General features: G+C 43.3%; 2 protein-coding genes across 2 annotated transcripts in view; both read right to left on the bottom strand.

Moving 5' to 3' along the window:
- LOC142663295 (uncharacterized) overlaps positions 1-5,681 on the bottom strand; it is a 51,238-nt gene extending 45,557 nt beyond the window's left edge. Inside the window, exon 1 of the mRNA XM_075841907.1 lies at positions 5,582-5,681. The gene's annotated coding sequence lies outside the window, so the exon portion shown is untranslated. The remainder of the gene's footprint in view (positions 1-5,581) is intronic.
- Positions 2,760-8,615, bottom strand: LOC142700018 (gastrula zinc finger protein XlCGF66.1-like). The gene is made up of 4 exons (XM_075848090.1): positions 8,460-8,615; positions 7,822-7,986; positions 7,614-7,737; positions 2,760-2,788 (listed from the first exon to the last, which is right to left on the bottom strand). The coding sequence occupies exons 1-4, from the start codon at positions 8,535-8,537 to the stop codon at positions 2,760-2,762; spliced, it is 396 nt and encodes a 131-aa protein (XP_075704205.1). The 5' UTR covers positions 8,538-8,615.
- Between the last annotated feature and the right edge of the window lie 13,049 nt (positions 8,616-21,664).

The raw sequence follows: 21,664 nt of genomic DNA, 5'->3' as shown, positions 1-21,664 counted from the left end.
TAAGGACTTAGATTGGAGGGGTTAAATATTTTAATTTCACTGAAGGTGAGATGGCAATATAATGATAACAAGAGATGGGATCCCGCAGATAACATTAATTCAGTAACTCCAGGTCAATGGAAATGTGGTTAGCATTAACTTTAGTGAAGGACAAACAGCCATATTGCAGGTAGACTTTTATGACCTACTGAGAACTGGAAACAATAGAGGTTCAAATATAGTCTAAATAGAGGAGAGTGCATTTTATTGATGTTAAGGAAAAGGATGCAATTGAAAGTCCTTTAGCCCCGAAGATAGACCCACCTTCTATAGTCTATCTGGCCAACTTCACGTATGAAAATAAATTGGCATTAGAAACAAGTTACAGTTATAAAAATGAATGATTCGTCTGGATAGGATACACTGCAATCTAAAATAAAAGAACTAACTATCACTTGCGCAAAAGCTAGGCCACATCTGGCTACTATACCTTTCAGGCTATCAGATAAGGAGAACCCACAAGGTCTGAAATGCGTGTTATCTTTATATAATGCATCATATAATCCAGGTGATCAATTATGTAAGACATTCTCTTTATTGTACCCACCTGTGGGGAGAGATGAAATCCCTCTCTTAGTAGTTGCTTACCCAGGCAACTACACCTGCATTCTGAGGAATGGGCAAGGTAAGAAAGTAGATCAATAATAATGGAAGCAAGACCCAGATAGTTGGTGGGCTAATTAACAATCAATAGAAATATTTGCCTGCCGGCAAAAGGCCCTTTTTAACAACTACAAGCAAGATAAAATAAAAAAATTTTATTAGGCTATTATAGCAAAGACACACTACATAGAAATTAAAAGTTATGTTCACTGCTGATAGTAACCAGCATAGTGCATTGTGTGCCAGTAGCAAGATTCAAAGTGTCAGCGGCTGCAGCACGCTGCACTCTGACCAAGGTCAAAGTCAGTATCAGAGATCAGCAGTATCAGAGATCAGCAGTAACAAATTAAAAATTTCAAAAGAGCCCCCCCCCCTCCGACATGTTTCACTGCAGATGCAGCGTCTTCAAGGGTATCGGGGCTAATGATAACGCGCCGCAAAATTCTGAGAGTTATATGCAGGAAGGATTGCCTTCAGCTGTTACCTAATTAACATAGTGGCCAATAGAAACTGATATTGAAGGTCGAGCCTCCACAACAGTGATGGACAGACGACAGAACAAATAGCACACTCAGCATGCAAGAACCAATGAAACGTAGCGAAAGTGTCATATGTGCACTAGACCACAGCGGGGAAATAGAATCCCACAGTCACTAGCACAGTAGCGCGTGCGCAATTGTTCATTTTAGCGAGATAGAATGTGGAGCCTCTGCAGTAATAGCAGAAAAAAGGACCAGTGATAGACTCGACATGCAGGGACCGTTAACACATAGCGGAGTCAGCGCATGCGCAAAAGGCCATCGCAGGGAGATCGAATCTCAAGTCAAAAGCACAACAGCGCACGCACAATGGTTCACTTTGCTAGATAGAATCACATAGTTTTGGATTAAGAAACCACTGGAGCGCTTGCGTGAGGATAAGTATATTAGTGCTGACGTGCTTTGTTATTTTATCTTGCTTGTAGTTGTTAAAAAGGGCCTTTTGCCGGCAGGCAGGTAAGAAAGTAGGGAACCTCACTGAAGAGTTTTGTGACCGATAATGGTAATTACTCCTCTAAATGATTTACCAGCCAGACAAGGGCAAGGACTGATCTCTGATGGCTATGTGGAGACAGGAATCTGAGACCTAGGCTACTGGCCAAGTGGCAGGGAAGCTGTACTCTGGTTCAGCTTCTGATGACATCCACTTGTTTTTAGCCCCCGAGTTTCCCAGAATGAGAAATAGCCCTGGAGACGATCTGAATCGCTATAAGCGGTCTATCCCTGGAGGTTCCTTTGACCATAGAATATACATAGATGAAATAGGAGTACCCCGAGGGGGGCAAAATGAGTTTAAGGGCCGAAATCAGATTGCATCAGGCTTCAAGTCTGTACTTTTCTGGTGGTCTACGATAAATAAGAATGTCGACTGGATTAATTATATTTATTACAATCAACAGAGATTTGTTAATTATGCCAGAGATGCAGTAAAGGGCATTGCAGATCAGTTGGGACCTACATCTTTAATGACGTGGTGAAATAGAATGGCCCTGGATATGTTACTAGCAGAAAAACGGGGTGTCTGCAAAATGTTTGTATCTTCTGTTGTACTTTTATTCCCAATAATACAGCTCCTGATGACAGTATTACCAAGGCAATGGAAGGACTCAATTCCCTGTCCGAAGAACTTGCGGAAAACTCTGGAATAAATGACATCTTCACTAATTGGCTTGAAGGATGGTTTGGAAAATGGAGTAACCACATATCCAGTCTATTGATTTCCGGAGCAACAGTGGCAGATATACTTGTGGATGTTGTTGCATTTCTTGCATAACGGGACTAATTCAGAGACTTATTGACACTTCAAATACTAAAACAATGTACCACGAGATTCAAAATGAAGATTTATGCGATGGCTTGGAAACACCCCATGATGGCGGTCAAGGTTCTGAAGGACTGGTGAAAACGTAAAGGACAAAATCTGTTTTGGATGTCTCAGAACACTTCTTAATAAATTTATAACCGGAGGGAATGTTAGGAAAGTTTTATAAATGTATGTATCGGACACTAAAATGTGTATTGAGCTATACAAGTTTCTCTGCAAAAGATTTTTCTGCTGACAAAGTGTTCAATATGTTATCAAGTAGACGGGGTGAGCAGCTGAATTCCTTTAGAGAGACAGTGAAGTGTTTACGTAAGTGTCGAGGTTGAATAAAGAGGTAAGAAAGCGGTCTAAGGACTGGTTGGAACAAGGGTTATCCCATGTATAAAAACCATGATACTCAAGCTGGCAGCAGACATTTGCTGATGGATTTTTGATCTACCGGTCACAATGTCTCCTTATCGATAAGAATAAAGACGCGCCATTTTTATTCAGATGACTCCTCGAATCTATTTGATAAGAAACAAAATTCTTCTATCACACCTCCTCCCTGAAATGTCCTCTGATATCCCATAACAACACCCTGGACATGCTGGGAGTTGTAGTTCTCTCCTCTTATACCTCCTCCCTGAAATGTCCTCTGATATCCCATAACAACACCCTGGAAATGCTTGGAGTTGTAGTTCTCCAGCCTTGTACCTCTTCCCTGTAATGTCCTCTGATATCCCATAATAAGTCTGAACATGCTGGGAGTTGTAGTCCTCTCCTTTTATACCTCCTCCCTGTAATGTCCTCTGATATCACATAATTACAGTCTGGACTTTCTGGGATTTGTTGTTCTCCAGTCTTATACCTCCTCCCTGTAATGATATAACTTAATAACAGCCTGGACATACTGGGAGTTGTAGTTATCTAGTCTTATACCTCCTCCCTGTAATGTCCTCTGATCTCTCATAATAACAGTCTGGACATGCTGGGGGTTGTAGTTCTCTCCTCTTATACCTCCTCCCTGCAATGTCCACTGATATCTCATAATAACAGTCTGGACATGCTGGGAGTTGTAGTTCTCTCCTCCTATACTCCTCCCTGTAATGTCCCATAGAATATGTAATTATATCACATAATTACAGTCATTGACATCCTGGGAGTTGTAGTTCTCCAGTGTTATACCTCCTCCCTGTAATGATATCACATAAAAACAGCCTGTACATGCTGGGAGTTGTAGTTACATAGTTACATAGTTAGTACGGCTGAAAAAAAGACACCTGTCCATCAAGTTCAACCAAGGGAAGGGAAAAGGGAAGGAAAAATTTCTACACATAGGAGCTAATATTTTTTTGTTCTAGGAAATTATCTAACCCTTTTTTAAAGCCATCTACTGTCCCTGCTGTGACGGCTCCTGCGGTAGACTATTCCATAGATTCACAGTTCTCACTGTAAAGAAGCCTTGTCGCCTCTGCAGCTTGAACCTTTTTTTCTCCAGACGGAGGGAGTGCCCCCTTGTTTTTTGAGGGGGTTTTACAAGGAACAGGATTTCACCATATTTTTTGTATGTGCCATTAATATATTTATATAAGTTAATCATGTCCCCCCTTAGTCGTCTTTTTTCAAGGCTAAATAGGTTTAATTCTTTCAATCTTTCCTCATAACTTAAATTCTCCATGCCCCTTATTAGCTTCGTTGCTCTTCTTTGTATTTTTTCCAACTCCAGGGCATCCTTTCTATGAACTGGAGCCCAGAACTGAACTGCATTTTCTAGATGAGGCCTCACTAATGCTTTGTAAAGTGGTAATATTACATCCCTGTCCCGCGAGTCCATGCCTCTTTTAATACACGACAATATCCTGCTGGCCTTTGAAACAGCTGATTGACACTGCATGCTGTTATTGAGTTTATGATTTACAAGTACACCCAGATCCTTCTCAACAAGTGAATCCGCCAGTGTAGCTCCCCCTAGGACATATGATGCATGCAGGTTGTTGGTACCAAGATGCATAACTTTACATTTATCTACATTAAACTTCATTTGCCAAGTGGACGCCCAAACACTCAGTTTGTTTAAATCTGCCTGTAATTCATGAACATCTTCCATAGTCTGAACTATATTACATAGCTTGGGGTCATCTGCAAAAACAGAAATAGTGCTATTAATCCCATCCTCTATATCATTAATAAATAAGTTGAATAATAGTGGTCCCAGCACTGAACCCTGGGGTACACCACTTATAACCGGTGACCATTCAGAGAAGGAATCATTGACCACAACTCTCTGGATACGGTCCTTGAGCCAATTCTCAATCCAATTACAAACTATATTTTCTAAACCTATAGTCCTTAATTTACCCATTAGACGTCTATGAGGGACCGAGTCAAATGCCTTTGCAAAGTCCAAAAACACTATATCCACAGCGGCCCCTCTGTCTAGACTTCTGCTCACCTCTTCATAAAAACAGATTAGGTTAGTTTGACAACTTCTGTCCTTAGTAAAACCGTGCTGGCTGTCACTTATAATGCTATTTATTGTCACATAATCCTGTATATAGTCCCTCAATAGCCCCTCAAACATTTTCCCCACGATGGATGTTCAGCTTACTGGTCTATAATTACCCGGGGAAGACCTAGAGCCCTTTTTGAAAATAGGCACCACATTTGCCCTGCGCCAGTCTCTCCTCTTATACCGCCTCCCTGTAATGTCCTCTGATATTACGTAATTACTGTCTGGACTTGCTGGAAGTTGTAGTTATCCAGTCTTATACCTCCTCCCTGTAATGTACTCTGATATCCCATAACAACAGTCTGGACATGCTGGGAGTTGTAGTTCTTTCCTATTATACCCCTCCCTGTAATGTCCTCTGATATCACATAATAACAACCTGGACATCTGGAATCTGATGCTAAGCCTAGTGCATGACCAGATTCATAGATCACCTTGTAGAGGACTTCTATGTGCAGTCACAGCTCCCTCAGCTCCTGCACTACGTATAACACATTGTCTGACGTGTTACTGTAATGTAGAACTAAGGAGGAACCCCACCTTACCAAACCTCCCAATTCACTTTCTAATATCATTATTACTGACCTGTGGTAACACCTCCTGGAATTTCCTCCTCCACTTCACTCTTACACGGTTGATCGCCCCTCACCCGCTCTTCTTCTGCTTCATCCTCCGCTTTAATATTGGTCAGATCTTCCCCCTGATTTCACATATGTAACAATTCAGTACAATACAGCAGAGAGTGCGAAGAATCTAACAGATCAACATAAGAAACCACCAAAATCTATGACCCCATCTATGACCGCAGGACCAAAAAGCTCCACACCCCCCTATATAGATCTGGTATAGGACTCAGCTTCATCTACCTGATGATTCTCTGGGACATTGTGATTTTCCTCTGGACAGTCCTGGGAATACAGAGGACTGGGACATCTCTCTGGTGGATTTCTCCTACTGGATCCATCTGTAGGAAACACACAGTGACTGAATACATGACTACTGTATATCTGTCTATATATCAGACACTTCTCTCTACACTTCTATGTTTACTGATCAGAGCCGAAATTACAATGTTGAGGTCCTCACTACCGGTTTTCGAGGTCAATGTGCCTTGAAAGCCGTACGCTTAAAGTTGCCTACCAGAGTAGATGGTGGGGTGCCAACGGCTCCCTGCTCTGCCTTAGTATAAAATTATTTCCTTGACTTGAGGAAACAAAAAGTCTGAACCATGGAGGCCGCACCTCACAACTTACAGGACTTGGAGGATATTCTGCTAAGGTCATGGGACCAGATACCACAGGAACCTTCAGAGGCCTTGTGGAGTCCGTGCCTCGATGGGTCAGAGCTGTTTTGGCAGCGCCTACACAATATTAGGCAGGTGGTTTTAATCTTATGGCTGATTAGTGTAGATCTTAGTTTTGTGAACTACCAGTCTAAAGTCGGCCATACACTCTAGATAGCGGTCAGGTGAACCATCGCTCCTCCCCTCCTCCATATACATGAACGCTCGGTCGGGTGTGTATGTGTTTTCAATAGGGAGAAAGTCACCACCAGACACCTCTGATAGTGACTTATCTACTAACAAAAGGAGCCGGCATGTTGAAATTCCACAGCCCGATCCTTCTCTCTCCTGACATCTGACGTCCGGGCAGAGTTGGGAAGTCGTCATATACATTAGAAAGTCAGCAGGTCCGGGCGACATACATCTAATGTGTATGACCAGCTTAGCACACTGGCGGAGATTGATGACTGGCAGTAACATACACCTGGTACGACTTCCCATCCTCCACACTACAGACGAGCGGCAGGTCATGGAATATGATTTTCCCTCTCCACAAATGTTTACAGATGTGTAAAGTAATGGCCCCCACATCACAGATTTCCAGCAGCTGATCTCAATGTCTGTGGGGGGCTGATAATAACCCTTCCAGCATCGCTCCTTACATGGTCTGCACGGACAGGCGGTAGAGCAAGGAACGTGTGTTTGGAGCTCCGGCATCGGCCCCATCAGGAACGTCTGTCACACCCTCATATTTTATGAGCAGGATCACAAAGGGAAACCTGTCAATCATTCTGAGTGGGCGGGGGAAGCAGGACTCACAGGCTTTCTCTAGGAGTCCTGGCAGCATTTAGAAAGGAACCGGTCAGTAGGTTTGGAGCCACTAAACCCCCAACATGTCGTTATGTAGATGGAGTTTAGTGTTCCAAACCTGCCCACCTCAAAACCCTCCGTTTTAGCAAAAGAGCTTACAAGTTACTGAGAGGAGTCCAGGAGAGAAGTCCGGCGGGAATGAGAGCATGAACATTACACACATGTAGCCGTGGATGGTACAGCTCGCTTTACTGCGCTCGTACAGTCTACTGCTCTGGGCTTCATTTGTACCAAAGGACATAATCTGTCTGGTGAATGGAGCGCTATGGATTTATTAAACGTATGCAGGAAACGTAGGGATCTAACGTGATGTGAAAAGACAAAGTTGTGGAGATCCTACATTACACGTCATTGTACACACGTGTATATGTACTGAACATGATGGTATTAAGACTTCAACATGGCCGCCAGTCCAGCCTGTGCCCCCAGTAATGTCAATATATATATCTATCTGTCTCTTCTCACCTTGTGATGTGTGCGGCCGGTAGTTCTCCATCATGACCTCCTCGTACAGATCCTTGTGTCCTTCTAGATACTTCCACTCCTCCATGGAGAAATAGACAGTGACATCCTGACACCTTATAGGAACCTGACACACACAATGATACAGTCATCACCCAGACACCTCCAGTGCTGTTACTGTAGAATTTCCCAGCATTCCCAGCAGTGTCACCTCTCCAGTCAGCAGCTCCGTCATCTTGTAGATCAGTTCTAAGATCTTCTCATGTATCCGGGAGTGAGGGGGAGGCTCTGCGATGGGACTACTGCTCCATCCTCCTGACTCATGGATGATGGGACTCGTACAGTCACCCGATGTCTTCTTCACTATTGTGTACTCCTGTGTATGGAGAGAGACACTTAGAGAGCTGAGCACAGTATTCCCCCCTCAGTAGGAAGAGGGAGATTGTGACCCCGCTGTATAGAGCTCTAGTGACCCCATATCTGTAATACTGGAGACCTCACCTACAAAACATTGAGAAAATAGAACGAGGCCAAAACTAAAAAGGAAATAATATTGGGGGGACTAGATGGACCATGTGCTCTCCTCCTGCCGTCATCTTCTATGTTTCTATATAGATGTCATCCTGATCCTCCTGGTTCCTGGTCATTCTCATTGCTCTACAACATTACTATTGCTGCATTGGTGACATGACACATAACTGACCACATTGGTGGCTGATCTTCAGCTTCTTGATGTCACTTGGAAGGTCTGGACGCTGTTATACAGGACACTAGATTCTTCCTATTACTTCCTATTATGTATTGTCCCTTCCCTATGTGTGACTTGTTCTATAATGTAGAAAAGTTTACCTCTCCGCTCAACAGGTAGATGATCTCCAAGGTGAAGTCTAATATTCTTCTGCTCATCTCATTCCTGTCCATGTCCATCCTTGGTGGGTCATTCAGGAGAAGGAACGTTGTGGAGGAGAAGATGAGAAAACTGGAGGATCTGGAGGATCTAGTACTGCAGACGTCTTTATGAAGAAAGGAGAAGATGGAGATCATACAGGGGACAACATCATGTGTGACATACAGAACCTCACTTATTGATCATTGAGAGAAACATCTTCTCAGAGCCGTCACCACATGGAATAAAGGGGTATTCCCAACACGGACATTTCTCCCCAGGATATGCCAGAAATGTCTGGTAGATGCGGCTCCACCTCTGGCCGTGCTCGGCTGTTTCTGGACCTCCTATACAAGTGAATGGGGAGAGTCGTGCACATGTGTGGTCACCTCTCCATTCATTCTCCACCTGGATATAGTCATCACCTCACCAGGCGGGTCGGGGGACCCCCGTTCTCCACATAAAGGTGGGACCCCCATATATCAGACATTTATGACATATCTCTCAGGTGAGAAGAGTAAAATGAAGACATTTCCCCCCAGACAATGAAGACCTGACTCCTGACAACCTGACACATGGTGGATACTGCGGAGACATTGCGGACATCTCACAAGACATGGTACAGTTTGTCCCACAAAAAACAACAATCCCCCACTCCGTTCCATCGACGGAAAAATAAAAAAAAAGTCCTGGCTCTGATAATTTGGTGACACAAAACAATTTTTTTTAAGAATTACGTTTTTTCTCTGTAAATGTCGCACATCATGAAAAACTATAGAAATTTGCTATCTCCGTAATCGTATTGACGGAAGAATAAAGTTATCAGGACGTTTTTACCACAAAAATACATTGGAGGAATCCCAGATTTTCCCCATTTCCCCCACATAGGAGTTTTGCAGTTGCAGTGAGATTATGTGATACTTTATATGACGCCCTGAAAATCTACAACTCGTCCCGCAGAACCTAATCCTCGCACCGCGAGACTGACAGGAAAGCACAAAAATGTTATAGATCTGAGAAGACAGGGGGAATAGAACCTGGCCTGGTCGTTAAGGGGTTAACCTGTGGTGCGGATTATAGACACGCAGGATATCGGATTTATACCGCGGATTCGCTGCGCATTTGTTGCAGAATTTCCCCATTAAGTTCAATAGGAATGTCAAGTTCCGCAACAAACGCCATTCTTCCCAGAATCCTCTGCGGCTCCACCGCGTGTTCACAGCAACGCTGCAGGTTACACATATATAAAACAGAAGGCGTCATGTGACCCCTGCAGCCAATCACAGGCTGGAGAGGTCACATGTCATTATAGGGGTCACCTGGACACAGCCGGAAGAGCAGGGTCGTGTTGCTATGGTAACGCTCGGAGAGGTGAGGATCGGCCTTGTTGTATTTCTGTAGTAGATATTCGGGGGGATTATACGGCCACCATTTGGGGTGAATATTCGGGGTGATTTCCTTGCGTGTTGTGGGTCGTATTCGCTACGTGTGAACATTCCCTTAAACCGCACGGTGAACGACATTAACAAGAAATGTATAAAAGTCAGTGAATAAGTTGTATGTCCCGAATATTATGTCATTACAAAACACGACTCGTCCCACAAACCATCCGACCACTACAAAGACCAGAAATAACCACTTACCCCCAAAGAGGCCGGCACTGGAGGGGTTAAATCCCGGCTAGGAGTCCAGTGGGCGGGGTCACTCAATGATTGACGGCTCTCTGTATACACACTCATACAGGGGTGACAGATAACAGAGAGAACACCCGACCAGCGCTGCTCTCTACCTCATACATGGAAATAGCTGAAGGACCTGTGATGACGTCACCACCACGTGACAACGGCAGGAGGGGCGGAGCTTATCAGTGGAGAGACGTGGTGGATGAAGGACATGTAACAATATAAAGATCACGTGACCGCTGCATCTGGGGACGGAGCTTAGAAGTGCAAAGAATGAGAGATGTATGAAGGACATGATGATCGCATGACATGAGGGGGGAATGGGGATCATGTGACCAGTGCAGTGGGGATCGGAGCTAAAACGTGTGAAATATAATGGGTTCTGGCTAAAGGACCTGTGAAGACGTCACGACCATGTGGTCACTGCGGAAGAGGCGGAGCTTATCAGTGAGGAGGAGACGTGGGGGATGGACCTGTGATGTGGATCACGTGAAATAACGGGCTGGTCTATGTGAGGGGGCGGGGCTCCTGTGCTGTGGAGAAATGATGATGATCACGTGACGTTATAGCCCATAATAACAGCCTGGACATGCTGGGAGTTGTAGTTCTCTCCTCTTATACCCCCTCCCTGTAATGTCCTCTGATATCACGTAATAACAGCCTGGGCATGCTGGGAGTTGTAGTTCTCTCCTCTTATACCTCCTCCTGTAATGTCCTCTGATATCACATAACAGTCTGGACATGCTGGGAGTTGTAGTTCTCTCCTCTTATACCTCCTCCCTGTAATGTCCCCTGATATCCCATAATAAAATTCTGGACATGCTGGGAGTTGTAGTCCTCTCCTCTTATACCACTACCTGTAATGTCCTCTGATATCACATAATTAAAGTCTGGACATGCTGGGAGTTGTAGTTCTCTCCTCTTATACCTCTCCCTGTAATGTCCTCTGATATCACATAACAGTCTGGACATGCTGGGAGTTGTAGTTCTCTCCTCTTATACCTCCTCCCTGTAATGTCTTCTGATATCACATAATAACAGTCTGGACATGCTGGGAGTTGTAGTTCTCTCCTCTTATACTCCTCCCTGTAATGACCTCTGATATCACATAATAACAGTCTGGACATTCTGGGAGTTGTAGTTCTCTCCTTTTATACCTTCTCCCTGTAATGTCCTCTGATATCACATAATAACAGCCTGGACATTCTGGGAGTTGTAGTTCTCTCCTTTTATACCTTCTCCCTGTAATGTCCTCTGATATCACATAATAACAGTCTGGACATTCTGGGAGTTGTAGTTCTCTCCTTTTATACCTTCTCCCTGTAATGTCCTCTGATATCACATAATAACAGTCTGGACATTCTGGGAGTTGTAGTTCTCTCCTCTTATACCACCACCCTGTAATGTTCTTTGATATCCCATAATAACAGTCTGGACATGCTGGGAGTTGTAGTTCTTTCCTCTTATACCTCCTCCCTGTAATGTCTTCTGATATCACATAATAACAGTCTGGACATGCTGGGAGTTGTAGTTCTTTCCTCTTATACCTCCTCCCTGTAATGTCCTCTGATATCACATAATAACAGTCTAGACATGCTGGGAGTTGTAGTTCTTTCCTCTTATACCCCCTCCCTGTAATGTCCTCTGATATCACATAATAACAGTCTAGACATGCTGGGAGTTGTAGTTCTCTCCTCTTATACCTCCTCCCTGCAATTGCTCCACATACCTGAGTCACTCCCCGCCCATCTCTCTGCTGTCCGTGCTGCATACGCCGGTTATTTCGTCATGTGCATTATATACAGATATGTGATTCCTGATCTCTGATCACACGTTCCTCGCTTTGCTGCAGTGCTGAACTGGGGGATGGTAACAGATTTGTTGTAGAAGTTTTCATATAACTGAATATTGTTGTTTCTGCAGCAGATCCATGGCTTTTTATTAACCACAATCAGATGAGTTGGATAATCACAGAAATTGCTGCCACCATTTCTCCATGTGTGAACATAGTCGTATATAATACCAGTGACTGATCTGCGCTGCTCTTATAATCTCTACAACATGAGGAGTGTAAAGTTCTACCGTGTGGGAACAGCGGACATGACCATCATGTGGAAGATGTTCCGCATGTTCAGTGTGAGATCTACTAACACTGGAGTCTTCTCTTCTGCTCATGTATGAGACGTTCTCCTGGTAGAACCTTTAAGGGTATGTGCACACACACTAATTACGTCCGTAATTGACGGACGTATTTCGGCCGCAAGTCCCGGACCGAACACAGTGCAGGGAGCCGGGCTCCTAGCATCATACTTATGTACGATGCTAGGAGTCCCTGCCTCTCCGTGGAACTACTGTCCCGTGCTGAAAACATGATTACACTACGGGACAGTTGTCCTGCAGCGAGGCAGGGACTCCTAGCATCGTACATAAGTATGATGCTAGGAGCCCGGCTCCTTGCACTGTGTTCGGTCCGGGACTTGCGGCCGAAATACGTCCGTCAATTACGGACGTAATTAGTGTGTGTGCACATACCCTAAGAGTAAAGTGGAGGAGGAAATTCCAGGAGGTGTTACCACAGGTAAGTAATAATGAATTTAGAAAGTGAATTGGGAGGTTTGCTAAGGTGAGGTTCCTCCTTAGGGTATGTGCACACGATAACTGCGATCACGTCTGAAATTACGGAGCTGTTTTCAGGAGAAAACAGCTCCTGAATTTCAGACGTAATTGCGTGTACTCGCATTTTGCGGGGCGTCTTTTACGGACGTAATTTGGAGCGGTTCTTCATTGGAGTCAATGAAAAATGGCTCCAATTACGTCCCAAGAAGTGTCCTGCACTTCTTTTGACGAGGCTGTATTGTTACGCGCCGTATTTTGACAGCGACGCGTAAAATGACAGGTCGTCGGCACAGTACATCGGCAAACCCATTGAAAGTAATGGGCAGATGTTCGCCGACGTATTGGAGCCATTTTTTCAGACATAATTCGAAGCGTAAAACGCCTCCATTACGTCTGAAAATAGGTAGTGTGAACCCAGCCTTAGTTCTACATTACAGCAACACGTCAGACAATGTGTTATACATAGTGCAGGACCTGAGGGAGCTGTGACTGCACATAGAAGTTCTCTACAAGGTGTTCTATGAATCTGGTCATGCACTAGGCAAAAATCAAATCTTGTTGCACATGAGAGAATTCACACAGGAGAGAAGCCAAATAAATTTTCAGAATGTGGGAAATGTTTTATGGAAGAATCAAGTCTTGTTACACGTGAGAATTTACACAGGAGAGAAGCTGTATTCATGTTCAGAATGTGGGAAATGTTTTACAGATAAATCACATCTTGTTACACATGAGAGAAGTCACACAGGAGAGAAGCCGTATTCATGTTCAGAATGTGGGAAATGTTTTGCACAATAATCAAATTTTGAAATGCATCGGAGAAGACACAAGGGGGAGAAGCTGTATTTATGTCTAGAGTGTAAGAAATGTTTTATTACTAAAACCAAACTAAAGGATTATCAGAAAAGTCACGGAGGGGAGACGCTGTACTGATGTAAAAATGTTTTACAAGGAAATACAATTTTTTTAACTTATCAGAAAATTTACATAGAGAAGAAACCATATTCATGTTCGGAAAGTGGGAAATGCTATAAGAGAAAAAAATAATAATATATCAGATAACTTGGACATTAAACCTTCCTTCTCAGAAACTTATTGTTGTTTTTTTTTTCTCTTAAAGGATCATGAATTTTATGTATCTTTTCAGTGCCATTTTTCTTAAAAACACATTTTTAATGTGTTTTCTTTAGAAGTGTGTTTTTTTTCTATATAGAAGCCTATGGGAAAATGGCATTGACCTAAAAAAAACAACACAAGATAAAAAGAAAAAAACATCACAAAAGATTTTACTTTTATGTGTGTAATTATCCCTAATCACTTCCTGCTAATATCTGTTTGCAGCGGTTTTTGCCACACAAAATATGCCAAGGAAAACCCCAACAAAAGCATGGCATTCTTAATAGAAGCACTGTGTGTGTGTGTGTGTGTGTGTGTGTGTGTGTGTGTGTGTGTGTGTGTGTGTGTGTGTGTGTAGGTACCATAGGAGTGTTAATTATACAGAGCAATTATACAGAGCAATTAAAAAAGTATGGTGCAAAGTTATAGCTGCGGTATTCATAACCGAGAGAACGTAACACAAATTTATTAACATGAGAAGACACTATCTAAGTTTTATCTATGCGCTACGAATGTTCAAAGTAATTTCCATTGGTAACACGGCAGATGTCTAGGTGGTAGTCCAGTGCTGTCTGGGTGGGTGACAGCATATCCTTGGATATGTACTCCACTGTTTTAGTGATGCGTTGTCCCAGGTCATTCAGATCCTGTGCCTGGGGGGCAGATACACTAAGTCCTTGATGTAACCCCACAGATAGAAGTCGTAGGATGTTAGATCTGGTGATCGTAGAGGCCAACGCAATATTGGTGAATCATTGTTTCTGGCGAGTATTGGTGAACATCCAAATGAAAATGTGGAAGTGCACCATCCTGCTGATAGAGGAAGATCTGCCGAACATAGTCTATCTGTGGCATAAGCCATTCCTTTAACATGTCCAGGTAGAAGTGGCCACTGACAGTATCCTCAGCGAAAAAGAAGGGACAGTAGACTTTGTGCCTTCTCATTTTACAGTACACGATTACTTTTGGGTGAGTCCTTCCTGTGCTCGATAAGGACGCATGGTTTTTCTGAGTCCCAAATTCTGACGTTGTGGCGATTGACCTTCCCTCTGAGATGAAAGGTAGCCTCGTCGCTGAACGCCAGCTTGTCAGCTAATTCGTCCTCTTCCAGTTCTTAAATAAGATGTAATCTGTATGGCTTAAAATGCAGGCGTTTTCGTAAGATACGGCATACCGTGGTTTGTGCACCTGTAGTTCCATACTGGTCAGCCTGGTCGTACACGGCTTGAATCCTTCTCACTGTCTCATCCCATGTCTTTAGGTGGCCCAGACTTTTCTCATGACATAAATACCCAGTGTTTTCTAATTGCATCACCCAATGTGAAATGCAGTTTCTATGCAGAGCACTTTTACAAAAATTTATTCTGAAAATTTCACTCTACTGCCACAACAAACCCCCGTTCCTGCAGATTCCAACACAGAAAAAGCTATTTTTTGCTTCGATGTCACCATCTTATGTCATACTATGCAAGCACATTTCAAATTTGGCTCTTGGAAATGAAAGCTGTGCTGTGATTGGTTGCTATAGGCAACTTTGACTGTTCTTCTTTGATTTTTCAGTCAATGGCCATTTACCACTGATTTTACTTTAACCACAGGCCTTTACTTTTGCATCGTCCTATTTGAATCCTCCTGTATTTACCGGAATTCAACTGTAATTGGGATCAATGAAGGAAAAGTATTGTGGGTAAAAGGAAGAAATGAAGAGCCTGGTTTTCTTACAAAGCAGAGAAGCTGAATTGTCACCATGAACATCGCATATTATTACTGTTTTTTTAAAAAATTCCCCCGCACTGCAGGAGAATCCAGAGTCACCGTACAGATGCCCCATGGGAATATTTGTATTTTTTAACATATATGGACATATCAAAATTTGATCTTCATTCAAATAATATAAAATGCTAACCGTGATGGAATACAACAAAAAAGGAACTTTTCAATAATTTATTAAAATTAAAATTCACAGATGTTTTATCAGAGAAGGCAATATCATAAGTATATTTATCACTACCTGAAAGACCTAAAATTAGAATAAGCTGCTCCAGTTTTAATACAAATGATTAGAACTTTGTTAGGATATATTCACACACTGCAGATTTGTAGCAGAAAGTTTTGCAACTGAAATTCTGAGTGGTTATTTTTTCTGCAGTATGCACATGGATTCTACAAGCTCCATCCACATGAATGGGACAGTTGCATACATTTCTGTAACAAAACGGCTGTAGGTGAATATATACTTAGGCTGGAGACCCACATGCAGCTTAAGGTGCAGGGTTTTATTTATTTATTTATTTTTTTCCTAGCCAAAGTCAGAAGTGGATCTAGCTGGAAGGAAAAGTAGAAGTCCTTTATTTATATTTCCCATTTATTTTTAATACATTCTCGGCTTTGGCTAAAAACAACCTGCATGTGTGATTCCATCTTCAGAGAGGATCCAGGAGGAACGTGTCTTATTTAAACCTCTGACGTTTGGTTTACCCTTTGTTGATGAAATGTGTGTTGAGATCCATAGTGCTGTGGGGCCTTCAGAAAGGTTTTAGATGTTTATAATTCAGGAAAGGGAAGGTCGTCAAACTATTAGATGTCAATCATTCCACTGTCCAGAAAACCATCTACATGTAGAGATTTCAGACAACTGCCAGTTGGTCCCGGCCAGTCTGTCTAGGTAAGATCAGCCTGAGAGCAGAATGCTACAAGAAGTCTCTCTGATAAATATTATGTAGTTCGTCAGAAATTCTTGTTCAGTATATACTAGGAGGACCACGATACTTCTACAAGTAATGTTAGTTTATATAAATCTTTGTGATCATTGTGGTAAAAGATACAGGAAATATGAACAGGAAAATCTAGAATAATTGCAGCAATTTACAAGAAAAGATACATTCCTACGTATACAGCTGTCATTCCCTCTCACTGCTGGAAGTCATGTTGAAGGTACAGGACCCCTCCCCCAGGTCTCTGAGTGTCCGTCTGTCAGTATCAGTTTGGAGTATCGTTTCAAGTCTGTCCCTATGTGTCATATGTACCCAAAAATACAGGCCTGTCTTAAACATCTATGTAGCTTTTGTGTCTACATATACAGAAGTTTACAAATGGCATACTCATGCACTTCTTCAACCCTCTTAGTGCACTGAAATATCTATGTGTTCAATTGTCAATGTCAGCTTATTGTATATTTAGTTCTTTTATATTGAATATCAATTGTGAATATTAGCAAAGTGATTAACACGGAATGTGAAGGTGCCCTATATTGTAACACTCATATTTAACATTTCCCCCTTTTGCGGAGATACATCAGTTGGAACCCTCAAAATATACAGATTTATCATCAGACCAGATTTGTCATTGGGTCTTCAGTCTTTTTTTTATTTCTGAATATTATTAAATGTCCTTTGCTCAAATAAATTGAATGCCCGTATGTGAATCACTACTTTATGATGTAACTCAATGTTCTAGTAAATAGTGATCGGATACCCATACAAAGTAGATTTTTAATTAAACCTAATATAAAATGATGGAATTTTCTTCTCCTTATTGTCTGGTTCCATTGAAGATTTGGTACTTATGTTGTTGACTCGTTCACAATAGAATAATCTATCATAACTTGTCAGCATAAACACAGTCTTTAGATTGTAGAACGATAGTCCATATGTTGAAGACATAGATTTAAAATCCATAGTCCAGAGTCCATATGTTGAAGACATAGATATAAAATCCAAGTCCGTAAACCATGCAGCAATGCACATTCTTCACCTTGCAAAGTCTTGGACGATCAATCCTTGAAAGGAATGTTGATGGATTAGGCTGCGCAGCCCTTCAAGTGTTTCCATCATCGAGTTTTCATAATGAAGTCATAGTCCAAATCACGTTGATATAAAAGCAAAGACCATGGATTAAATATATATCACTTCTGGGTTTCCTGAATACAGACTTCCCCCTATTCCAGGAATTCCATTCCTGGTCTGCCTAGTACGAAAGCCTTCCAGGCCCTTCCCAGAGGCGGGCCATAAAAGGCTTCCGGTACCGACGGCAAGATTGTGCTGACTCAGAAGCTGAGCCCGTGTCATCACCGGCGGGTGTCCACTGTATGTTACAGCTGACATTCTTCTGTAACGCAGGGACCTGAGCTAGCTCCGATGCCTGCCATTAACCCCTTAGATGAAGCAATCGCTGCGTCTTAGCGGTTTGTAGCAAATCGGCAGCCCTGCCATGCGATCACAGGGCTGCGGACTGCTGCTATGGCAACAGGAGGCCTAACAATGGCTGCCTGGTCTTCCTTCTGAACCCTACACTGTGCCCAAACAACAGTTTACTTCCACATATATGGCATCGCCATACCCGGGAGAACCCTTGTAATGATGGGGTAGGGAGACAGACAGGTGAGCCCTAATCTACCCGCCACTCAGTCCCTGCCTACTTGCACGACCCGTCCTAGGCGACGGCGTACAACTGGGCGACGGTCCCTATGCTTAATACGTGCACGACAGACAAACAGACAAGGGTACACAGAAGCTAAGGGAAAAGGGGCAGTTGCCCACGGCAACACCGTGAGCAACAAGGGAAGTGAACGAGCCGAGTCAAACCAGGAGTGTACGAGGTACCAAACGCAGAGCAGGAGCGTAGTCAGTAAAGCCAGGGTCAAAATGAAGCAGAGGTCAATAGTAAAAGCTGGAATAGCAGAGCCAGGAAACAAGATAGAATCACAGGCAAAGACAAGAAGCAAATGAAGGTATACATAGACCGAGGGCAGAAACTAGAACCGCCTGGCCAGGCTGTGACAGGTTCTCCCACTCCTCAGCCTACCAGCCTGAGTGGTAGCAGATCGAGTCACTCTATCAGACATAGGAGCAGATGCAGACTGATTAACCACGGGCGTCGATACAGAAGCTGTGTCTGGCAGATCCTTTACAACCCTTTTAACAATTTTTTGTTGTTTGTGTCTCCAGTGGCACAAGCTGGGCACAACATATTTGCCGCTGAAAAAGCTTATCTAGGGAAAAATTTTAATTTTTACTTTGCACCATCGGCAGCACATTTATTTATGAAAAAGACCTGTGGGGTGAAAATGCTCACTACACCCCTTAATAAATGCCTAGAGGGGTGCCGTTTCCAAAATGGGGTCACTTAGGCCTTTATTTTGCACTTGCACTCCTGAGCCCTGTCAAATATCCAGGCAAAAGATAAGTGCCCCATGTAGGGTGATTCTAAAACCGAGAAACACAGCATAATAATTAGGGAGCGGTCTTGTTATGGTGGCACAAGCTGGGCACCACATATTGGCATATCTATGGAAAAAATACAATTTTCACTCTGCAACATTGAGTGCACACTAATAAGGAATCAATCCAGCACAATCTGTGCTCCAAAAGCTAAATGGCGCTCCTTCTCTTCTGAGCCCTGCCGTGTGCCCAAACAGCAGTTTACGACCACATATTTTCGTACCCTGGAGTTGTTATTTATGGAAATTGTTATGTATTTTCTTAGCTAAAACGACATCTTCATTTTCACATCCAAATTCAAATAAAATCTATGAAACACCTGAGAGGTCAAAATGCTCACTACACCCCTAGATGAATTCCTTGTGGGGTGTAGTTTCCAAAATGTTTTTTTTTGGGGGGGGGGGGGGGTGGGTGTTTCCTTTGTGTTGGCATCACAGGACCTCTTTAAACCTGACATGTTGCCTAAAACATAATCAAATAAAAAGAAGGCTGCAAAATCCTCTAGGTGCTCCTTTGTCCGCCTTTGATCCTAAATGGAGTCACTTTTTCAGCATTTTCAATTTTTTGGTCCCCTAGCGGCTTTGCAAATGCGACATGGCCTCTGCAAACCATTCCTGCTAAATTTGAGCTCCAAAAGCCAAATGCCGCTCTTTCCCTTCTAAGCCCTGCCGTCAATGTTCCCTCTAAGTCTCGGCAGCTCCTGAGCAGGGCAGTTAGGGAGCAGGGTGAGTCTCCATCAATGATGGGCGATCTGATGACCAAAACTAATATCCCCAGTAAACGCTAATATATCATGCTACATAAGAGAAAAAGAAAACTTATGTTAAATTAGTTATAAATTACTTTTTTAAGTACTATAATATTACAAGTCCAGCAGTAAAATAGACATTTATGAACACCAATTATAGGCATCCTCATTACACCACTATAGATAGCGCCACACAGACCCCTCGTAGACAGCTCCACACACAGCCTCCAGTAGATAGCGCCACACAGCCCCCTGTAGACAGTGCCACTCTCATCCTCCAGTAGATAGGGCCACACAGCCCCAGGTAGTTACTACCCCATGTTGATACTGTATATGCTGCCACACAGACCCCCACTTGTATACTCCCACAGCCCCCACTTGTATATACTGCCACACAGCCCCCCTTGTATATACTGCAACACAACCCCCTCTTGTTTATAGTGCCACACAGCCGCCTTGTATATACTGCCACACAGACCCCCCCTTGTATATACTGCCAGACAGATCCCCATATATACTGCCACACAGCCCCCCTTGTATATACTGCCACACAGCCCCCCTTGTATATACTGCGACACAGCCCCCTTGTATATACTGCCAGACAGACCCCCGTATATACTGTGTGAGGGTTTAGCATCACGAGAGGTTGGTACAGCGGTTTCTTTGTAGCCAGAGACAGGGACACCGTGCATTAAAGTTCATAACAGGGCTTTGCCTGTGTTTTATTCTTGTCAAAGAAACAGCCTCTTGTACAACAAGGCAAAATACTAAATAAATCCTGCTCGTCTGAGCACTAACTAAACAAGATAATATCTAACTATACCAAGTGCCTTCCTACCAAGCACTGGACACAAAGTAACACAGGTCTCTACTCACATAGAATACAGGCTACTCCAGACGTAGTAGTCTCCGGTCTGAGTCAGGAGTGAGACTCACACACACTGTGTCTGCACCTTTTTGTACACAGGCTGCAGGTGCAGCTAATTGAGCAGCAGCCTTGTCCTACAAACAGAGATGGACTAGGTATTGGGGAACCCGCCCTGCTCTTCCCCAATCCAACTTCAGGCCCTTTTTCCGGCTTTTCCTTAAGCCGAGATTGGAAAGCTAGAGCTTTCTTTTGCAAAAAATACTCATTCCCTGGAGCCTAGGATACATATGACAGGATTCTAGGGGAAATGTACCTTGCCTCAATGACTTTACCTGTCACTGTCTCACATACCCTCTTCCTCTGTTCGAGCCCGTGGGATCGGACACATTTAGCTACAAGGCAGTGTGTCCTAGACAAAGCGTCAGCATTGCCCTGCAGTTTTCCTGCTCTGTGTTCCACAGTTTATTTGAAGTTCTGCAAAGTAAGAAACCACCGTGTAACTCTTGAATTTCTCTCTTTAGCTTGAAACATCCACGTAAGAGGAGAGTGGTCTGTAACCAACCTGAACCGACGACCCAATAAATAATATCTCAGGGACTGAAGTGCCCACTTAATTGCCAAGCACTCCCGTTCAACTATGCTATAGTTTTTCTCAGCCGGGGTAAGTTTTCTGCTCAAATAGGTCACAGGATGTTCCTCACCACCCACCTCTTGTGACAGAACTGCTCCGAGCCCCACATCAGAAGCATCAGTTTGGACAACAAACTCCTTTTTGAAGTCAGGAGTGACTAAGACTGGTTGCTTACACAGGGCCAGTTTCAACTCTTGAAAGGCACTTTCAGCCTTCGTGTCCCACTTGACCATGACAGACTTACTTCCCTTGGTAAGATCCGTCAGGGGCGCTGCTGTGCTGGCAAAG

This window comes from Rhinoderma darwinii, chromosome 1, assembly GCF_050947455.1.
Source record: "Rhinoderma darwinii isolate aRhiDar2 chromosome 1, aRhiDar2.hap1, whole genome shotgun sequence".
Taxonomy (NCBI): domain Eukaryota; kingdom Metazoa; phylum Chordata; class Amphibia; order Anura; family Rhinodermatidae; genus Rhinoderma; species Rhinoderma darwinii.
Note: the sequence above shows the minus strand (reverse complement) of the source record. Positions and strands in the feature narration are given on the sequence as shown.